The 22326-nt window shown below is 44.8% G+C and overlaps 2 protein-coding genes across 5 annotated transcripts; both read left to right on the forward strand.

The window, feature by feature from the left end:
* Positions 1-10313: 10313 nt before the first annotated feature.
* On the forward strand, positions 10314-15065 carry LOC112875612. The gene is made up of 2 exons (XM_025939526.1): positions 10314-10860; positions 14713-15065. The coding sequence occupies exons 1-2, from the start codon at positions 10348-10350 to the stop codon at positions 14716-14718; spliced, it is 519 nt and encodes a 172-aa protein (XP_025795311.1). The 5' UTR covers positions 10314-10347; the 3' UTR covers positions 14719-15065.
* Positions 15066-17307: 2242 nt separating this feature from the next.
* Positions 17308-22063, forward strand: LOC112875978 (hydroxyproline O-galactosyltransferase GALT5-like). 4 transcript variants are annotated; one of them, XM_025939992.1, is made up of 8 exons: positions 17308-17971; positions 19488-19720; positions 19885-20169; positions 20265-20393; positions 20511-20684; positions 20823-20882; positions 21142-21249; positions 21555-22063. In XM_025939992.1, exons 1-8 carry the CDS (start codon positions 17308-17310, stop codon positions 21762-21764), a joined length of 1863 nt encoding a protein of 620 aa, XP_025795777.1. In that variant the 3' UTR covers positions 21765-22063. The 4 variants fall into 4 exon arrangements, 3 of the variants coding, with proteins under 3 accessions (XP_025795777.1, XP_025795778.1, XP_025795781.1); XR_003225242.1 differs by lacking the exon at positions 21555-22063 and having other exon boundaries at positions 20823-20947; XM_025939993.1 differs by lacking the exon at positions 20823-20882.
* The last annotated feature ends 263 nt before the right edge of the window (positions 22064-22326 follow it).

A 22326-nucleotide genomic window follows, 5' to 3' on the forward strand; every position in this document is an offset into this window, starting at 1 on the left:
CGTCAGGACCTGTCAGAAGGGGCATGACCGCATGACCGCGGCCGACCTCTCCAACATCTCCGGCGGCTTCCCCGACATTGCGAGTGGCGGCGACAACAGGTTCTGCCCCTTCCTCATCTCCGTCATCGCCAGCAGAAGATTTGAAAGGTATGGGTACCAACTCGATGAGAAACCGGGTTGGATTTTGGTTCCCACCTTTTCCGGTGGTTCTATTCCCCTCTGGGTTGTGCCGTCGTCCGGTGAGCTCCTGGTGGACCTTGAGGTGCCAGATCTCTGGTCTTCCGGCGAGGTGATGGCCACCTGCCAGGTCTTCCGGCGAGGTGATGGCCGGTGGCCATCTTCAGCCAAGACGTTCAGCGGTCATATGGTATGTCGATGTAGGGAAACGGGTAGGCTACGCCAGCATCACTACTGCATATACCCAAGATACTTGCGAGTAGAAGATCATAGATCGTTACCACTAGACGCGCAGCGCAGCGGATGAAGTCGCGTGTCGATGTAGAGGAAGTAGTCGATCATGTCCCACGAACCGAGCTCCTCGTCCTTGATCCCAGCAGCCGATCAGCGCAGAAGTCGCAGCAGCGCCTCCACGGAGTCCACACGTATGGGGATGAAACGCCGGGCGTCGGTGTGCTAGCACCGCACACACGGCAAGGGCGGCGGCCGAGAGAGGGGGGGTGCGACGGCTAGGGAGGTGGCGCGGCTCACAGGTTGTCTCGCCCCCCTAGCCCCTCCCTCATATATATAGGGCGTACTAATGGGCTTCTATCTCATAGACCCATTAGTAACCCTAATCCCTCTTGGATCAATATCCTCTTGAGCCTTTAAACCGTATTGTGATGATGGTCTCTTGGGCATATCACCAACAATCTCCCACTTGCACTAGAGACAATCATACAGGCAAGCTTTCCAACATTCCAAACCCCTTAAGTGTGTGACCCGTTAGGTTCATGTGTAGGTGGTCGTGATCGGAAATTATTTCCGAATCACAAGTCAATAGCGGCACCTAGCAGGGCATAGTGACTCACAAATACACATAAAGATCATATCGGCCGAACCTTAGATATACTCATACACCGATCCCTTTGCCACACGATACCAGTCAAGCTCAAGGCGAGATGCGTGCCACCTTTGTGATAGCTCGACCATTCTCTCGATCTAATAGTGGATTCTATTAATAACTAACCTTTAGTCATAATGATTAACTCTTTAATCACTTTGGCATGGCCATGCACTTTCAAATCCAACTATCTCGAGGGGCCCAGAGATATCTCTCCCGTTATCTAGGAGGGGCAAATTCCATCTTGATCCGCTCACATCCCATTCCATGTTTCATGACACACCTGTAATGACACACCTGTAAGCTACTTTTGTAACTACCCAGTTATGGAGTAGCGTTTAGCAGCCCCAAGATGCACCACTACACACAGTGAGAAACAATGGCGATCTCAGATCTAAGGATCCAGTAGGTATAACACTCAAGAACAACTGATGGCACATACAAAATAACAATCCCAACATTGTCTTGGAGTGGGTCAATCCAACACCATGTTCACCAACATGTGCCCACATCATTAATCCGATATCTCCATATCCATGATCCGTGAAACATGATCATCAATTAATGCATGTGCTAGTCTCAACGTCGTTGTTGTCCCACATAACGACATAAGCTAGGGATAATTTAGAATCATATCATTGTCAACAAAGAGTTTCACGAACAAGTCACGTACTTGATAATCAATGTAAAAATAATCATCCATGGAAAAAATAATAATTATTCATCATTACACAATCATACTCATGACACAAAAATCTCCCATGCACACTAGAATTACTGATGTAAGTATCTAATACCCATAGATCTCATGTGCGCCTCATGCTTTGGTTGTGGGAGAGGCTTCGTCAACGGATCAACAACGTTTGAATCCGTGTGCACCTTGCAAACCTTCACATCACCTCTCTCAACAAAGTTACGGATGAGGTGATACTTCCGCAGTATATGTCTGGACTTCTTAGTTGTTCTAGGCTCCTTTGCTAGTGCAACAACACCACTATTATCACAATAGAGGTCCATTGGACTGGACGCACTAGGAACAACACCCAAATCAGAAACAAACTTTCTGATCCAAACAGCTTCTTTTGCAGCTTCGGAAGCTGCAATATACTCGGCCTCTGTCGTCAAATCAGTCACCGTATCTTGCTTGGAACTCTTCCAGCTCACTACCCCACCATTGAGGCAGAAAACAAAACCGGATTGCAATTTAGAGTCATCTTTGTCTGTTTGAAAACTAGCATCGGTGTAACCCTTTACAAGGAGCTCATCTTCGCCTCCAAATATTAGGAACATATCCTTAGTTCTTCTAAAGTACTTAAGGATACTCTTTACAATTGTCCAGTGAGCTTCACCGAAATCTGACTGATACCTGCTCGTAACACTTAGCGCAAAGGAAACATCTGGGCGCGTGCAAAGCATAACATACATGATCGACCCTATGGCTGAAGCATAAGGAATCGTACTCATCCTCTTTTGCTCGTCAGGTGTCGTAGCACACTGACTCTTTCTTAGAGTAATGCCATGTGACATTGGCAAGAAATCTTTCTTGGAATCTTGCATATTGAACCGATTCAATATCTTGTCAATTTACGTGTCTTGGCTTAATCCAATTAGCCTTTTTGATCTATCTCTATAGATCCTAATACCCAGAATGTAAGCCGCCTCTCCTAAATCCTTCATCGAAAAACTCTATTTCAATGAGGTTTTAACGGCTTCAAGCATTGGAATATCATTTCCGATCAGTAATATGTCATCCACATATAGGACCAGAAACATAAGTGCGCTCCCACTAGCATTTTTGTAAACACAAGGCTCATCTTCATTCTTGATGAAGCCAAACCCTTTGACTACTTCATCAAAACGAATATTCCAACTCCGAGATGCATGCTTCAATCCATAGATGGACCCGTGAAGCTTACATATTTTCCCAGCATTTTTAGGATCGACAAAACCTTCAGGCTGTGTCATATACACATCCTCACTTAGATGTACATTAAGGAAAGCGGTTTTGACATCCATTTGCCATATCTCATATTCATAATATGCGGCAATTGCTAGGAGAATCCGAACAGACTTTAGCATTGCGACGGATGAAAAGGTTTCCTCATAGTCAACACCTTGAATTTGTCAGAAACCTTTTGCCACCAATCGTGCCTTATAGATGTGAACATTTCCATCCATGTCTAATTTTTTCTTAAAAATCCACTTACAGTCGACAGGTCTTACACTGTCAATTTGATCGACCAAGTTCCAAACTTGATTATCATGCATGGATTTTAACTCGGATTCCATGGCTTCAAGCCATTTGTCGGAGTCGGGTCCCATCATTGCTTCTTTGTAGGTCAAGGGCTCATCATTTTCCATCAATAATACGTGGCGCTAGCGCGACGTGCCCTTATAGACCATCGTGGGGCTGGTGCCTCAACTATGGGTTGTGTAACATTTTGCACATCCCGTGGATCTTCAGTGGGTGCTGAAATAGTTTCGGGTGTTTTCTGAATTTCTTCAAGTTGCACCTTGCTCCCACTAAATCCTTTTGAGAGAAACTCCTTTTCTAAGAAAACACCATTACGAGCGACAAACACTTTGCCTTCCGCCTTATTGTAAAAATAATATCCTTTGGTTTCTCTAGGATACCCCACAAAGAAGCATTTGTCTGACTTTGGAGTGAGCTTATCTGACATCAAACGTTTGACATAAGCCTCACATCTCCAAACTTTGAGAAAAGATAATCCGGGATGCTTTCCAGTCCATATCTCATATGGTGTCTTTTCAATAGACTTACTTGGAACCCTATTCAATGTGAACGCAGCAGTTTCAAGAGCATAACCCCAAAATGACAATGGAAGATCAGCTTGGCTCATCATGGATCTAACCATGTCCAACAAGATTCGGTTCCTCCGTTCGGATACCCCATTCCATTGAGGCATTCCGGGCGGAGTTAGCTGCGGAATAATTCCACATTGTTTCAAATGATCATCAAATTCAAGGCTCAAATATTCTCCTCCACGATCAGATCGCAGAAATTTAATTATCTTGCCTAATTGCTTTTGTACTTCATTCTGAAATTCTTTAAACTTTTCAAACGATTCAGACTTGTGCCTCATTAAGTAGATATAGCCATATCTACTAAAGTCATCAGTGAAAGTAATGAAGTACTGAAAACCACCTCGGGCTATTGAGCTCATTGGTCCACATACATCGGCATGTATAAGTCCCAACAAGTCACTCGTCCTCTCACTATGACCAGTGAAAGGTGCTTTGGTCATCTTTCCAAGCAAACAAGACTCACATGTGTCAAATGATTCAAAATCAAATGAGCTTAACAATCCATCTTTATGGAGTTGTTCAATGCGCTTCTCATTTATATGACCTAAGCGACAATGCCAAATAAAAGTGGGATTCAAATCATTTGGTCTAAGCCTCTTAGTATTAATGTTACAGACAGATTTATCCTCAAGATAAAGAATATATAATCCATTCACCAATGGACAATGAGCATAAAAAATACCATTGCAAAAAATAAAACAACGTTTGTTCTCTATTACAATCTTAAAATCATCAACTTCTTCCAAACATAAAGAAGAAATAATGTTCTTGATCAAAGCAGGAATGCAATAACAATTATCTAATTCCAAAACTAATCCGGAGGGTAGAGACAGGTGGTAGGTGCCGACCGCCAACACTGCAACCTTTGCGCCATTGCCGACACGAACGTCCAACTCGCCTCTTGCAAATCTTCTAGTCTCACTTAGACCCTACAACGATTTGCAAGTGTGAATCATCGATCCAGTATCAAATACCCATGATTCACTGGAAGATAATGCAATATTAATTTCTATAACATTTATACCTGAAGTGGAAGTCTCACTTCCCTTCTTCTTCTTCTTTTCTCCAAGTACTTCTTGCAGTTCCTAGACCAATGTCCCTTTTCATGACAGTGGAAGCATTCATCCTCAGAAGTAGGGCCAGATTTGGCCTTACGTGCTGGCTTTAGCTTAGAGCCCGAGGATTCACCATTGGAACTCTTTTCCTTGCCTTTACCTTTGGGATTAGGAGGCGTCCAACGCTTACTCTTTTTGCTCCCCTTCTGAATCATCATCACATGATTAGGATTCTTCTTAATGCTCTCCTCTGCTATCTTTAGCAACCCATGCAACTCACTCCATGTTTTGTCCAAGCCATTCATCTGAAAGTTCATGATAAAAGGCTCATAGCTCGCCGGGAGCGACTGGAGAATAACATCAGTAGCCAAGTCTTGGTGAAGTTCAGAACCAAGTTTGTCCAAAGTCTCAATGTAACCAATCATTTTGATCACATGAGGACTAACCGAGCTACCTTCTGGCAGCTTACACGCAAACAAGGATTAAACAAGGACTTTGAGATATTGAACCTCTCAGTCCTGGCTTGGTTCTGAAACATCCCACGCAGCCCCTCGATCATGGTGTGAGCATCCGCATGCTCATACTGCTTCTGCAGATCAGGGGACATGGTGGCGAGCATCAGACAGCTGACATCAAGTGAGTCATTGCAGTGCTTCTCGTAAGCTCTGCGATCAGCAGCAGTTGCATTGTTAGGGAGATCATCAGGATATGGCTGCTCAAGAACATACTCCCTTTTCTCTTGCCTGAGAACAATTCTCAGGTTGCGGTACCAATCAATAAAGTTTGTTCCATTCAAATTTTCTTTCTCAAGAACAGAACACAAATTGAAAGCGGAATTGTTACTGGCAGACATGATCTACAACATTAAAATAAAGCAATTTCAGCACTAAGTTTACGTAAAGACTTTCATTAACTAATTTAACAAAAGACAACCTACTATATCAAAGTCATCTTCCCTCTAATGACATATAGTGGTTCAAGATCCATAATCACTAAAATCCTAGTGAGCTTTAGCATCACGGCTAGAAAAGTAGTGATACAGGCAAGCAATAAATTACTAATCACATCTCTATGCGACTCTTGTTTGTTAGGTGGCATCCAATACCCCGGCCCCAACCCTATGCCTTAAAGCCCAAAACTGTTTTGATAGCTTTGTTGAGTAAACCAATACTACGCTTGTGAATGTCCGACATCCACCCTATACAAAAGTGATAGCTGAGGGTACTCTACTTTGGTAAACCTACCACACAACGATCAAAATTTATAGGTGCAGCTATTGGTAAAAGGCATAAAAAACTCAACCTTTTCTGAGGGAAGCTATTCTATCATGATTAAAACATCCACCATATGTAAAAGCATGAAAGAATAGTATGATAGGAAAATAAACATCACAGGTATATAATCATATTATATTGTGAATAGTATGGCCTCTTGCATCACAATGGGCTCCATCGCCATGGCTCTAAGGTGACTTCCATTGCCATCCGTCCTGTCTTGTGGTGATCATCATCGCCATCATGATTGAAGCCTCCATGAAAATATACTAAGCTACTACATCTAATAGCTAGTGAAATAATTACATGAGGATTCAAACATCACAAGTCGACACGCAAGTCGTTATACAATAATGGTGCAACCTCAACCCGGTTGTGTTAACTTGCGACACACAGGCCGCACAAATCATCACATACATCATCACGTGACATTGAGGCCATACCATTCACATCACACCCTGCAAAAACAAGTTAGGCGTACGACGTGTTCTACCAAAGTAGCGCTTAGGAAGCCGCTATAGCGAGAAAGCAATGGCGGTCCCGCCTAACTATGGAATCTCATCTATGGAATCCCTATGAAATCTCATCAGAGTGATCGCATCACCTCAAATCCGAGCCATTCATGATGCCTCAATTTTCACTAGGTCAATCACATTGACCGTGCAAACTTTGCACTTGAGAAGACTGCATCTACATATGACCTTGATCTGTTGGTTCAATCTGCTGCCTATGCACACAATTAGTCCCTGATGGTGATTCCAGCCGGTAGGGACATGTCATATGCATAACAGAGAAAGAACACGAACTAATCTTTTGTCACATGCCGCGCAATCAACTCGCTCCAGTTTTAACCCCTTATGACCAATTGATCTAATCAAACCGTGCAAAAGTAATAGATCCAATCTACTACAACAACATATCACCTATATGCTAGTGATCCAGACCAAAAACTACGCAACCTGGCTCTGATACCACTGTAGGGAAACGGGTAGGCTACGCCAGCATCACTACCGTATATACCCAAGATACTTGCGAGTGGAAGATCATAGAACGTTACCACTAGACGCGCAGCGCAGCGGATGAAGTCGCGCGTCGATGTAGAGGAAGTAGTCGATCACGTCCCACGAACCGAGCTCCTCGTCCTTGATCCCAGCAGCCGATCAGCGCAGCAGTCGCAGCAGCGCCTCCACGGAGTCCACACGTATGGGGATGAAACGCCGGGCGTCGGTGTGCTAGCACCGCACACACGGCAAGGGCGGCGGCCGAGAGAGGGGGGGCGACGGCTAGGGAGGTGGCGCGGCTCACAGGTTGTCTCGCCCCCTAGCCCCTCCCTCATATATATAGGGCGTACTAATGGGCTTCTATCTTATAGGCCCATTAGTAACCCTAATCCTTCTTGGATCAATATCCTCTTGGGCCTTTAAACCGTATTGTGATGATGGGCTCTTGGGCATATCACCAACAGTCAATGCATTTGATATACTACTCTCGGTAGCAATGAAAAACTATGGTGTTTCATTGTCGGCTTCAAGTTGCGGACGGCTGCTCCGATCGCCGGCGATAAGGACGGCCGGGAAGTTCTTGCAAGGACTGGGTTGTAATCTATCTTTTTCCAAAGGGTGACTTTGTAAGAATGTAAACATTAAGGATTATATGTAATATATAAATCCGGTTTTTTTTAAAAAAAAGACCGCGGCCCGACTGGTGTGGCTGCTGGTAGGCTCAGAACCGAACGCCAGGGTTTACGAGCGCTCGGCTCGTCCTCTCGTATATCCATCCCGCTTCCTTCACGGTTCACGCCGCAGCTGTCTTCAGTCTCATTTGGCTGTTAGACTTGCCTTTTGGTTTATCTACCAAGCATGCTAGCTGCTGGAGTTCAGGCTGACGTTGCAATGGACCAAACTTTTTTGCTAGTCTGTATCGCTGGTTCTGATTTCTCGTTTTGGTTGACAGGGTGATGCTGACAGCTCGTGCCTTGGCGATGTTTTGATTTCTGTGTTGTGGACCGTTTGGATACAATGCCTTGAGTTCAGTTGGTACCAACTGAGCATGGATCAAGCTTGTTAAGATAATTAAGGATTTTATAAAAATTACCAGTTCTCTGCTATTGCACCTGTGTTTTGCGGGTGTTGTTTTAGAAAAATCACCAATTGCTTGGCGTACGAATTCTGTCTGTACCATGATGTTTGCCAACAAAATACAGGGCAACAAGCTGGGCACGTGCTCGCTGCAGCTGAGGATTTGAGGTACCGGTTCTCGCAAGAAAAATGCGAATGCTTCGTTGTCTGATGGCTCCTGGACTGAGTACATAGTATTGGTGGTTATCTTGACTGCCTCTGCAATTAGAGTAGCGTTACCAAGAGGTTTCAATAATCCGGGGTTCTACTCTGTTCTTTGTGCCAAACCAGATTAACAACCACATGGATTCGTCCTTTTCTTTCTCCGAAACCAAATCCATAGCATAATTTCCCTAACGCATCCAATAGTAAACGGTGGTTGTGCATGCCTGATCTTGCGTTAACGCATCCAATAGTAACGGCTTCTGTTTGTCTGTCGACCGAGAGCAGCCTTCTTGCTGCTTCGGATTTTTATATCGTGGGCTGCTACTGCGTCAGCAATGAGATTAGCACTCGACGACCAAGGTAAGGATAAGCATTTCTGAAGATAGGCCAGGACACGTCTTGGCATTGACTTGAGCTCCGGGCAGATCGAACCCAAGAGAGTTGTTGCTACCATCGCATACTGTTGACGCGTTCTTTTGACTTTTCACCAACTGGTGAGATAAACATCGTTCGCGTAAGTTTGGATGAGCCCCGTCAACACTGTTTCAGAGATTAGTTGGGTGCTTTATATCGGCCCGGCTACTCGCCTTGTCTGCACCTTTCTAGTTTGTTTGCAGGCATGATCATGATCAGGACTAATAATTCGAGGTCAGCCGGGCGATGCTTTGGAAGGAAGGCATGGAAAAAAGGCAAACGTGTGGTGACTCTGCGTACCTGCTGACAGGCTCGCATGATCGTGCTTCCACCGACACAGATTGCAGCAGAGCCCGACCAAAGTTCAAATACTCATGCCTGTAACTCATGAGGCATCACCGCATCAGCACAACTCTATGACAAACAGATGTTTTATTCAGACTAAATTACGATCTTTTACGGATTCAGGGTGCAACCTGATCGTGTGCCAACTACTCCCGCTTCCTGATAGCTGTCGCCCTTACTACTTCTACATACCTTGTATTTATTCGAGAGGAATCTTGGGCTGATTGGTGGCTGAAATCAATCGAACCGGGTCCATCGTCCGGTGAGGAACAGTTTTTTTTCCCCATTTTCTGATAAAGGTCAAGAACGGATTAGGAGGGGTCCTCCAGCTGAAACGATAGCGACGTGGGATGATGCCCCGCTACTTCCAGAAGGCGACCTCGCGCCAAACGTTAAGCTGGTCGACGTCCTTCAGTCGCGATGGAGCCTTCTGATTTCCGTTCACCGGGGAGTCTTCGAGTCACTGTTAATCTTTTTTGTTTAATTGGATGATCAAGTCAAATGTCTGTGATAATCCACTGTCACTAGGCGAAATCTCGTGTTCCAATCTCGGGTTCTTCAATCTCCATGCAAATTGGATTGAGCTTGGCCATCATTTTAATGTGGCATTTTCTCGTGTTCCAAGCAAATTCTTGATGCAAATCGGATCGAGCTCGGCCACCATTAATGCCATAAAAATAGCAAACATGATGTGTGATTCTTTAGGGATAACTTTCGAGCTGGATCAAGACCCTTTAGCCTGTTGAAACACAAACGGTAATATAATAAAATGAACTAAAAATATGATAAGATGGTATATCTTCATGATTTTGCATGATAATCATGATGTGTTTGTGTGAACATATATTCTAAGAGATAGTCGTATCTACTCCCAACCACTTTCTCATAAAAGAACAGTGTATCTGTACCAGTCCAACTTGCTTGTCTCTCAAGTCTCAAGAAAAAGAAAAAGAGAAGGAAAAAAAAATCTCTAATCCAAAAGCCAAAAACCAGTTTAAAGGCTAGTAGTCAGAGTCTTCCACATCCCCAAAACGCGAAACGCCAGCGAGCACCCGACCCCCAAAAAATCCCCCCCCCCCCCCCCAACGGCCATGTCTCCGCTGCCTCGCGTCCTCCCCATCCTGCTCCTCGCCGCCGCCGTCACCGCGGCCGCCGCCCAGGCGGGCGGCGCGTCGCTGAACGGGGCGGCGAACGACCTGCTCCCCAAGTACGGCCTGCCGAAGGGGCTCATCCCGGACTCCGTCGCTTCCTACTCCTTCCACGAGGCCACGGGCGCCTTCGAGATCCACCTCGCCAGCACCTGCTACGTCCACTTCGGCTCCCACCTCGTCTACTACGAGAGGACCATCACGGGGAAGCTCTCCAAGGGCGCAATCTCCGACCTCACGGGCGTCCAGGCGAAGAAGCTCTTCCTCTGGGTCTACGTCACGGGGATGGTCGCGCACCCCGACAAGGGCACCATCGAGTTCCAGGCCGGATTCGTCTCCGAGTCGCTGTCCGCGTCCATGTTCGATGAGGTGCCCACCTGCGGGGCCAGCGTCGGCGCGCAGCTGCGCGGCGCGGCGGGGGTGATCGGGGAGCTCGGCCTGCTCCCCGTTGCGCAGGTACGCCTTCTTACTGTTCTGCCTCGTGAGTTGCGCAGGTACGCCTCGTGAATTAGTTCGGACTTCGGAGATGGATGGGAACTGGATTCTCGTGACACAGTGCCGCACTTTTGTTTGCTTCAAATCTATTAGCTGAATTTTGATCTGTGCATGTTAAGTAGTTTTTCAGCTCAATTAGATGGAGAGATTGATTCGAGAGGTGCGTTGTATTTGGGATGCACGATCTGACTTAACGAGCCAATTTGGCCTTTGTATCGGCTTAGTTTTAGCTCTACCAACAGTTGTTGACTTGTTTTGGTGGATTGATTTTAGTGTTGCATGCTCACGATCCTCAATTGGCTCAGTAATGCATTATTTTTTCTATGAGGTGGCTACTTTTCGTTTTGGCCTGGTTGTGTGGTTGAATTTGTCACATGAGATGCATCCCAGTTCAGGGGACCTGGCTAAAAGTGTAAAAAAGAACGAGGCCAACCTAGGGGGTAACTAGGTGACTTTATGTTAAGAAGAAAGAGGCACCCAAATTCACCTCAACAAGGACTCGAAGTTGGGTGATCTAGCTGTACGTCCAGACCCTTATCCAACTGAGTTAGGCTTAGTTGCTCCTGGATGAGAGTGTAGCCCAGATAGAACTTCTTATCAGTTGGTTATGGAATTTTGAAGACACACTAGAGGTTGTTTGGGTATGTAAGAGTTGATTTTCTTTTTCATCTTAGGCATCCTCTGCTTTATCACCTATCCGGCAAACCAAAAAACTTTAGTACTTCCTTTTGCGTGAGTTACATCACTTGATCAAATATAAAAATCGATCTTGCGTGCATTTTCTAATCCCTTATCCACTGACTGAGTTTGATCAAGCCATCTAACACTCCGTTCCACCAATCAATCACCGTTAGGCAACTCCAACAGAGATGTGAACATTGGGATCAATTGCAATAGTTGCAAGGATGATGCATGAGTACCTCTAATACTTCGAATAAGAAAAATCAGTGCTAGTATGAATATATTTTGGGGCAATACTGCCCACAGCTAAGCACAGCACTGCCCATTTTGTATTATTCCCTCTCTTTCTTACCTAGTTAACACGACCTTTTCTGGGGCCAAGATATGAAGAGAGCAAATTTATCAAGATATCAGTTGCAGGGGTATCCTTTCAAGTGTTTTACAAGTTCAGACTTGTTGAAACTCTGTTTTTGGATGAATTCTGTAGCGATACTTATTGAAAAATGATTTGAATAATTATCTGTCCACATTTGACTGTGAATTGACAATAATAAATTTGCTACTCGGAAGCTATTACAGTCCAGGGAATAAACACTTATTTAATGTGTTGGCATTAGTTTCCTTCATTGATGCTTTCACCGATTTGCCAGCAGTGCACTTCAGCATTTGCTCCTTGTTGTCTCATATTGTTAGCATTATCCTGAAACAGCTCAAGTATTGATTTTTTGTAGATTCATGGAACTACAACCATATTTTTGTCTTTCCAAATTTATTGCTAAGTACACATATCGGAAATACGACAAGTCGACAATTTAGCTTCACAACTAATATGGTAACTGCACCAGGGTTGGTCATGGCCTCACGGGTACTTTATAATAAGGCGAACAGGATACCCTCACCTGTTTTCTTGTTAACTATACTGCCAAATGGCCACAACCTGTGACATGCCATCTTAAATTACAACCTTCTAGCCTAAAGCTAGAATTTTATGGTTAAACTAGCTCTGGGCCCTAGCATCCACTAGTTGGTTGGTTCTAAAGGCTGAATTTGCCCTTCTAGCATCTGTGACAAAGCCCCATTTATTTTTACATACCAACTCACTTGTTTTAAGATGACGATCCAGTGACAGCATCATGGATCACTAGACAGTTTACAGAGCACCATGCTAAATACTCATCGACAGAAAGGATACCTTCAATTGGTGATAAGACGTGAGGATTCTAGCTCCATCTGTGATAGAAATCCCAAGTTAGGAACTAATGGTGCGGGATAATGTTCTGCTCTGAATATCATTAGTTATCGATTTTCCACTGTTGTCTGCAAATATGGGCTGGGAGGTTTAGTTTGGAATATTAATTCTTTTGAACTGAATTAGGATAAATTCTGAGAGAAAAGTCGCACCTTCACTATCTTGTGCTTTAGTGAAACCGGTGCTTATAGCAATTTGAAGACTGTTTAATAGTCTGTAATGTTCACTGTCAGTTTGTTTCTTATGTCATGTGTCTTAATTTAAGCAAGAAAGTTAATTATGCCACACAATGCATGTTGTTGGACTAAATAGGAACATGATTTTTGTCCCATGCAATAGGTGTGATTGCTTGGAATAGCCAATTACTCAAACAATAGAAGATAATAATTGTAGTTTTCTTGTAAGGAACTATGATTTAGAGTAGTTTTTCATTCTATATGGATTGTATTTGTAGCAATAAAGGCACTGGCTAGTAACTAGCGCATTTATCAATCCCTTCAGCTTTTGATTCTGTTATTATAAGGTGTATCTATGAAGTCTTTTATTACTGGTTTGGACCCTTAGGCCCCGTTTGGATCCTTGAAATTGTATTACATTCTAATAATCATAATTTAAATATAAATTAATTAAGCTAATATAGTAGTATGTGTAATATATTTGTATATTATTGTTGGCCATATGGGAGAGATACTTCTGCACTGCACTTCTGCTATAGGGAAGCGAATCGAAGAGTGTGCTATAAGTTGTACATTAGAAACATAACATGAGGATCTATAGAATCAATTTCCATCTCTCACCCCCATGAATTTAAGATAAGCTTATATATATACTTTGGAAAGTTGTGGAATGCCACATTCCAAGACAAATAGCCTACTCTATTAAGTAGATTTCAATTCCTCAAAATGAAGGGATCCAAACGGGGCCTTACAGAAATCAGCTACTATGGACAATGACTTTATGTGATAACTTTAGCACAGAGCATGGAATCTTGGGATGCAATTATCTACGAAATACTGATATATATATATATATATATATATATATATTCAGATCTGCACAAACAAGTTAGAAAGAGACGATTCTAATAGCACAAGTCTGGAACATCAAATGAATAAGAACAGCTGGAGTAACCGGTTTCTAATACATAGCAACATATCTTGGGCTGTATTTACCTGTGAAATACAAATATATGTATATGCTTCGCAGATTTGTAATGGAAACAAGTTAGCAACCTGCATTCCCCCAAAACCAAGTTCCCTATTGGCATGCCTCTGATGTTGTTGGCGGTTCTGGTTCTACTTGGGAGGCTGGTATAGTGGTTCATTGAGAGAAACTAGAGGGGTTGTTTTATTGCTGAATTCACATAAAGCACAATGCCATGCTTTTAATTGATCCAACCCTTAGCCTCCTGCCTTGGCACGAATTCAACCAACAACCATACTCAAGATTCATGGCTGTTCTATCCTCTACTGAGCTCTAGAACATGGATAGCTCCTATTGACCCTCCCAGTTCACCACGGACCCTGCTCCAAAATCTGAATGACTGAAGCTGCATTCTTCCAAGATGGAGACAACTTCTATTGGCATGGATATTTGGTTTTGTTCCTTTTGTGGGGTCATGGTATTGCTGTATTGGTACAAATATTATTTGCCGCTGTTGCATCGTATTGAAATGCTATACATTTTTGTTGGACTGTGGCCTCTGCTTTGCGGCTTGTTTTACCCTGAACACTCATGATGGCAACCAAGTAGGCATCTGCATGAAAGTCTAGTCGGATACAATAGGTTGTGTCTGCGTGGTTATTTGTCGTAGTTACATCCTGAGCAATTTCAACCTCAGTGCTAATAAATTTGATGGTGTGTATCTTATTTTCTCCTTCCAGGCCTGATCTCGAGTTGAGAATCCGCTTTCAGCAAACTCCAGGACCTTCCAGTTCGCTGTCGCCTGAGCCCCAGAGTGCAGGAGCCAGGAGGTTCAGCTGTGGTTTGTTCCGCCTGTACCTGTACCTGGTTGCTGCTCCCATCTCCAACGGACATAGATCCTCTGTAGAAATGTATATTCATATGCTGTCACTGAACATGTGTAGGATGTAGGTTTAAGTCCTTAATCTCCCGTACTCTCGGATTTCATGTCATCATGTGTGGAACCATGAGCTGCCCCAGAAATGAAGCGGCACGTGCGTGCCTAGATGATGCGGCTTTTCAATTGATGCGTGGTTCTGCTAAGTTTGTCGTCTTTCTCGGATGTCTCTGTTGCTGCGGATATTTTTCACCCTGTCTGGGAATAAACTCGCCATGAAAAGTTTGGTCTGGCGGGTGATTTGATTTTGTTATGTTTGCTGACTGGTGTGGTGAAGAGAGAAGACTATGTGATTTTGACATACTGTTTTGGCAGCCCAGCCCAGAGATGGTCAAACGGCCCATGGTATGGTGAAGTTCAATCTCGGCCCTCGGGAGGCTTGTCGATTCGACCGCAAGCATGTCTATGATAATGCGGGCAGCGGTATTAAATAAAATTTCTTTATAAAATTTTTGCAGGTGCTAATTCGTGAGTACCGTAATAGTACAGTAACTATCAGCTAATGAACATAACTAATCTATAATTTGCAGGTACTGGAATTTCTGTAATTAGTTTTATAATTTGATTTTATATAATATTTTTAGATGATAAGCTTTGATATGACATGCATATGCTTGGACTGCAAAGACAATAGAAATACCGTGGTGAGATGGAGCCGATGAGACGTGGCTCGGAGGTAGCCAGAGTAGGTACGTGTACTCGTCTAGCAGGGATGTTTGGTTTCATAGATTAAATTTTAAATTTTAGTACATAATTACTGATTAGAAGTATTAAATATATATATTAATTATAAAATTAATTGCAATGGTAGCTAATTTGCGAGATGATTATATTAAATATAATTAATTCATAATTTGATAATACAGTGTTACGGTAAACACGTATTAATGATGAATTAACGAGATTTAATAGATCCCTCTCGAGAATTAGCGTCTATCTGCGTTATTAATTTTATAATTATTTTATATTTAATCTTTCTGATTACTATCCGAAGATTCATAATAACTATAACTTTAGTCCGTGTAACCCACGCTCCCGGAGCGGCACTAGCTTCTACAAGCTCCGCGTCACCGGATCATCAGCCACGCCGCCTCCACGTCCACGGCCAGCTCGACGCGCCGCCGTCAGCAGCAGCGCCGAGTCGGCGCAGGACTCGAATCCTCGAAGCGGTGACGTGACATGGGCCGAGTCAAGCATGGCCAACCGAGCGGCGGACCGCCACCATGCGATGCGAGAGGAGGGGCCCCATGGTGGTAGCCGGCGGCGGCGGCGGCATTTGTCGTGGCCCCTGTTTTCTTCCCCGCGTAGGCGTCGTGCGCTACCCACCGCCGCCGCCACCGTACCACGCGTCCGTCCGCGGCGTCGCCATCTGCCTGCCCCTGCCCGCGGGGCTGAGCCAGCGGCCCAGCGCTGATCCGGCCGCGATCCCCGTCTCTGCTTCCAGCTGCGAAATTTGAGCTTCCAGGCGGCGCGAAGATGGACTCGCTCCCAAAAGTCCATCTCCGTGGTACCTGATCCTAATGTGTTATATCACGGTGGTACACGTCAACTACTAGCCTGATCCTTGTCGTGCTCAAAGACTGCCGCCTCATAGAGTTCTCACTAAATTTACGTGCAAAGGCAATACCTCCCATGTAGCAAGGTATATATGTTGTTGTCTTCTGTGATATTATCTCCAAGCAATGGACAAATATGTTGTGTCTGAATTTGGACCTGATGCGTTAGATTTTGTGGCAAAACGTGAGATACCATGTCATTCTTCCTCTTATTTAAACTTTTACCACGTCATCTAGGAATTTTATATGGCACCAAATTAATACGCATGATACTTCCTGGTGTACCTATTGAGACAATTGAAGCCTCCCAAGATTTTGTTTTTTCAAGAAACTAACATAAAAGATTTCTATAGCAAGATGCGATTTCTTCGGTTTTCAACTAAGTTCGGCTCTATCGTTTTGGATAATGGAAAACATCGGGTATCGGAAAAAGCGCCTTAGATTTTTATTTCAGTTTTGCAATTTGCATTCTACTCGTCCTCTGAAATACAAATTATGCACGAAACGAAATCCATACCATCTTTGAATTTCAATTAAGCGTTCTCTAATCACCGTTGATTATTGTACGGCTGCCTTTTTGGTACTGCATCCTTCTCCCCAAGCGAATGCCAACGTTTTTCAGTACACTCCTGCCCAAAGGTTTTTGAGTACACTCCAGCGATGACCAGACCACACCAGAGCACAAAAGCAACTCGGAAAGGACGTGCGCGCAAAAACGCAGCTCCTCTCTCTTAAACCCCCCGCAAATTCCGAAACGCGGCTCGGAACGCACGCCGCGCAGCTTTTCCCTCCCTCGCCGCCTCGCCACCTCCCCTACCGGAAAATCCAAAAACGCGCCGCCCATGCGCCGGCCGCGCCGCGGCGGCGGCGGCCTCCGCCCGCTGCTGCTGCTGCTCCCCTTCGCCGCGCTCCTCTCCGTCGCCACCTTCTCCCTCCACTCCCCCGACCGCCTCCTCGTCACCATCACGGCGCGGCGGCCGTCCTCGTTGCCCCGCCACCTGCACCGGCTGGCCGTCTCGAGCCTCGACGCGCGCGCGCTCGGCCTCGGCGCGGCCCCTCCGCTCCACGCGGACGCCGCGCGCGCGTTCCGGTCCGGCGGGCGCCTCCTCAGGGACGTCCTCTCCTCCCCCTCGTCCTCCGCCCCCGCGCCGCCGCCCTCTGGCACTGCCGGCGCGACGCGGTGCCCGCCTTCCGTCGCGTTGTCGGGTGCGCGGCTCCGCGGCACGGGCGGCGGCTTCGCCCTGTCACTGCCCTGCGGGCTGGAGCTGGGGTCGCACGTGACGGTGGTGGGCTCGCCGCGGCGCCGCGGAAACGTGGCGCAGTTCGCGGTGGAGCTGCGCGGGGAAGGGGACGGCGACGCGGCCCCGAGGATCCTCCACTTCAACCCGCGGCTCCGCGGGGACTGGAGCGGCCGGCCGGTGATCGAGCAGAACACCCGCTTCCGCGGGCAATGGGGACCCGCGCTCCGGTGCGAGGGCCATCGGTCGCGCCCGGACGAGGAGACCGGTGCGTCGGTGCTCTCATCTCTTGCTTCCTTGCTGGGCTAGTACCGGTACTTTTTGACCGTTGATGTCTGGTTTATGATTGCACGGTGATATATTGTTATATGAACTGGAGGATTAGTGGTGGCCCGAATGCATGACGGACTAGCTTCTAGTAAACAAACGTGATGGTACTCAACCGAGTAAATTAGCATGTTAGCTTGCATTAAGGGAGCCGTGGCTCGCGCCTTCACGGTAGGTGTTAATATGATTGTGGCCTTGATCGTACAGTTGGTGCGCAAAAGGCTCCGCCTCTAGGCCTTTTTGGATGTTCCATTAATTATCATAGTAGCTTTTGTCCTATGTGTTTATTTGCTTGCAATTTGATTGTATCAATGGTCTAGGTAACTATTCAAAAGGGAAATTGCTACAGCTGGCCATGTTTCTTGATTCTGACTGCTAGTTAAGCTACTGGTAGCTTTGCTACTTATATTGATGGAATGACATGTCATTTCGAAATTGAAAAAATTATTGACAGATTCAGAGTATAAATATGACTGTTCTTTTGAGGAGTGATATAATGAGCCCCAGTACCATCAAAGAGTGAAACAAGATAAGTTAGTTGATCTTCTTTCACATACTGATTGAGCATTGATGTGCTGAATTAGCCCAAGAACATGTTTTGACACAACTGTTGTGGTTCATGCCAACAATAAATTTTCTTCACATGCTTGATGCTTTGATAATCGGGATTTGCCTCCTTCTCTAGAATAGCCAAGCCATGTGGACAGCTTGTATTTTCATGGAGTTCTCTGTCAACATTTTTACCAGGGCAGTTGGCACATTTGGTATAGGCAATTCATGGATTGTTTCTTTTCCCTTCTTCCCATGACAGTGATAATGTAACGTATCCTGCTGTAGTGTGTCTGTTAGTTGTAGTGTTCATGTTATGCTTTTCTGATCTAGTGTGCCCATTAGTTGTTGCTATTCCTAGCTTGGCAACAGATCCTGGTATAATTCAATCTCAATTCTCACATCAAGCATTTATATGCTTAGCTCTCAATTGTGCAACCAGTAACTACACAGCTAGAACAGCAGTGGATACCTTTTCTTTTCTTTGAAAAGGGGGGATATCTTTGGTCTTCCATAGTCTTTATACATTGTAGAAACAACTCAGCCTATTCTTTATACCTAGACCACCCAGGTTTAACTGTTTAAATCCTCGTTGAGGCAAATCCGGATGCTTATTTTTTTAATATAAACCACCTAGTTCCTTCTAGGTTGTTTTTTTTACATTGTACAAAAATGTTTCTGTTCATGGCACCCGTTTTGATATTATATTGGAGGCAATCCTTTCTTGTTTCTACACAATGCTGCCCATCCCCAACATCTCCATATAAAATATATTTACCTGATTCCAATAGGATACCTGTCTAATAATATGATGGTAATATAAATTGTTTGGGATGATAAATGTTGACATCATGAAAAATTTTGTCAGGCTATTGTCAGATCTCTTAGATTGCTAACCTCTGCTGCAGTTGATGGATTGGTGAAATGTGAGGAATGGTCTGGAAACATTGGGGACACATCAGAGGACTTGAAGAGATTGTGGTTGCAGAACCGTATTGCTGGACAGAAGAGCAGATATTGGATAGATTGGCCATATCCATTCATGGAGGATGAATTGTTTGTTCTAACACTGTGTACTGGTTTGGAAGGCTACCATTTTCATGTTGACGGGAAGCATGTCACTTCTTTTCCTTACCGTGTTGTAAGTTGTGCTTCCTTCCAAACCTTGCTACGATAAATTAGTTTGTCTTTCCTAGTTCTATGAATGGTGCAGCAGGATGTGTGCATCATCATGCATGTTTGCATCTTACTTAATTTAGTTGCAAGGTGTTCTGATGTATTAGTGCAATACTTTCTTCTTTCAAGGGCTTTGTTATTGAGGATGCCACTATCTTGTCTGTGATTGGCGACATTGACGTTCAATCAATAGTAGCTGGTTCATTACCAACAGCTCGCCCTAGCATTGTCCAAAGAAATCTGGAGTTGCTAACAGAACTAAAAGCCCCTCCTCTTTCTGAAGAGAATGTAGAGCTATTCATAGGCATTCTTTCGGCGGGGAATCATTTCACTGAACGCATGGCTGCAAGGAAATCTTGGATTTCTTCAGTACGAAATTCCTCCAGCACGGTGGCTCGGTTTTTTGTTGCAGTGGTAATTTTAACACCTTGAAACCTTTATCGTGTCCCCCCCCCCCCCTCCTGTCTTGTTCATACAAGCATAAATAACTTAAACATGTTGTAGGGCAGAATGGCAGAAGGGAAGTGAATGAAGATTTGCTGAAAGAGGCAGATTTCTTCGGGGACATTGTCGTTGTGCCTTTTGTTGATAGTTATGATCTGGTTGTTCTGAAGACTATTGCCATTTGTGACTATGCGGTATGTAGCTCTAGAGTGGATATGAAATAAACCTATCATACAGATATTTGAAGTGCATTTCCTGGCAGTTTTTATACATTGCACTCTCTGAGTTGCATTTTACTGTATTGTTTGAAGGCTCGTGTTGTTCCGGCGAAGTATGTCATGAAGTGTGATGATGATACCTTTGTTAGACTTGATTCAGTGATGGCTGAAGTCAAGAAAATCTCTGACGACAAAAGCTTTTATTTGGGGAACATGAATTACTTCCACCGGCCACTGCGAGAGGGAAAATGGGCTGTCTCATATGAGGTGAAGTGGTGAACCACTCTGTATTTCACCTTTCTTGAAAATGTTATAAACAAATTTTCTTTATGATATACAGACTGATTATTACTCCACTTCTTTGCTTAAGATACTATAACTAGCGAATGTACCTCTTGCAAACAGATCAAGGAGTCTGTCAGGATGGCAAATCAAATACAAACAGGAGCTATCATTCTGGAAGTAGTACAATTCTGAATTTGACTGAACAAATTGTTTGCATTTCGCAACACATTTTACTTGGCATGTAGGTAGATATCACTTCATGGGCATCACAAGATCTACAGTTGTCCACATGAATGTATTGTTGTTTTATGTAATCATGTAGGCTAATTGTCTTTTTTCTCGAACATGTAGGATAATTTTCTTGTCACTAGTGCAAGCATAATTGAGTTAGCCCTGTATCAGTTGAACTCTTTTGTAATATTCTTCTTTCAAATCCCAGGAGTGGCCCATAGAAGAGTACCCGCCCTACGCTGATGGTGCAGGCTACATTGTTTCTTCTGACATTGCAAACTTTGTCTCATCTGAAATGGAGAAGGGAAGACTAAATGTAAGTTCTGTCTCCACTTACTATCTCCATTTCATGACCATTTCGCATCAAACAGTAGAAGATATTGTGCAGCAGGTGCAAACCGCATATGGCCCACTCCAGCACTTAGTAACCACCTGCTTTAACTTTCGTTCCCTTGGATGATGCCATTCTTGTTGGAACAGAAAAGACACGAACCCAATCATGCCTGACCCTGAAAAGATTTGCCAAAAGCCAAAAGCTAAAAGGCCGTGCCCATCACCACGCAATGCAGTGTGCACGGGGGCGCTTAACAAATGATTGCATTGCCATTGCGTTTTCTCCAGCTGTTCAAGATGGAGGATGTGAGCATGGGGATGTGGGTTGGGCGGTTCAACAGCTCCGGGAACGCCGTGGCGTACGCCCACAGCCCCAGGTTCTGCCAGTCCGGCTGCGCCGACGACTACCTGACCGCACACTACCAGTCGCCGGCGCAGATGGTGTGCCTCTGGGAGAAGCTGCGGCAAGGGAGGCCGCAGTGCTGCAACTCGAGGTGACACAGAAACCTTTGCCCCCTGAAAGCTCACCTCGGCATGAACTTCCCTGGGATAGGTAGCAAACCACAGGTAACGCTTGTACATCATTGGAGGGTACATAGCCCCGTTTTTTCCACTGATCGGAAGCAGTGACGAACACAGAATACATCGGGTGAAAGGATAGTTTAAGCTTACACGTCATATCTGTAACATAAACACAACCATATTATCGTATAACAATCTCTCTTGGTACATAAATTATACATGCCACAATGTACGGCTCCCTAGGTAGGTACTGAGCGTACTGCTGGTCCAAAAGAATGCCCAGCCGAATTGTTTTTCGGCATCAGGCTCATCTATACAGTATAGTAGTATCCTCAACTCCAGATCGGAATGTCTGCAAGATCAGGCCGTGACTACTGTTACACAAGCGCAGTGGAATGTGCAATCAGTATTTTTTTTTTTTTGTCAGCGACGTGCCGTGACAAAAGGAGAGAGCACGGCTACTGCTGTGGTTTGTCCGGCCCGGCCGTGCCGACGGGCCGACCCTACTAACATGCGCACCTGTCTGGCTGGCTCGACG

This window comes from Panicum hallii, chromosome 9 (genome assembly GCF_002211085.1).
Source record: "Panicum hallii strain FIL2 chromosome 9, PHallii_v3.1, whole genome shotgun sequence".
NCBI classification, from domain to species: domain Eukaryota; kingdom Viridiplantae; phylum Streptophyta; class Magnoliopsida; order Poales; family Poaceae; genus Panicum; species Panicum hallii.

Coding starts and splice junctions, on each gene's coding strand:
- LOC112875612 (XM_025939526.1), top strand. CDS start 10,348: ATGTCTCCGCTGCCTCGCGTCCTCCCCATCCTGCTCCTCGCCGCCGCC.
- LOC112875978 (XM_025939992.1), top strand. CDS start 17,308: ATGCGCCGGCCGCGCCGCGGCGGCGGCGGCCTCCGCCCGCTGCTGCTG. Junction 17,972..19,487: donor GCGCCCGGACGAGGAGACCG/GTGCGTCGGTGC, acceptor CCTCTGCTGCAG/TTGATGGATTGGTGAAATGT. Junction 19,721..19,884: donor CTTCTTTTCCTTACCGTGTT/GTAAGTTGTGCT, acceptor TCTTCTTTCAAG/GGCTTTGTTATTGAGGATGC.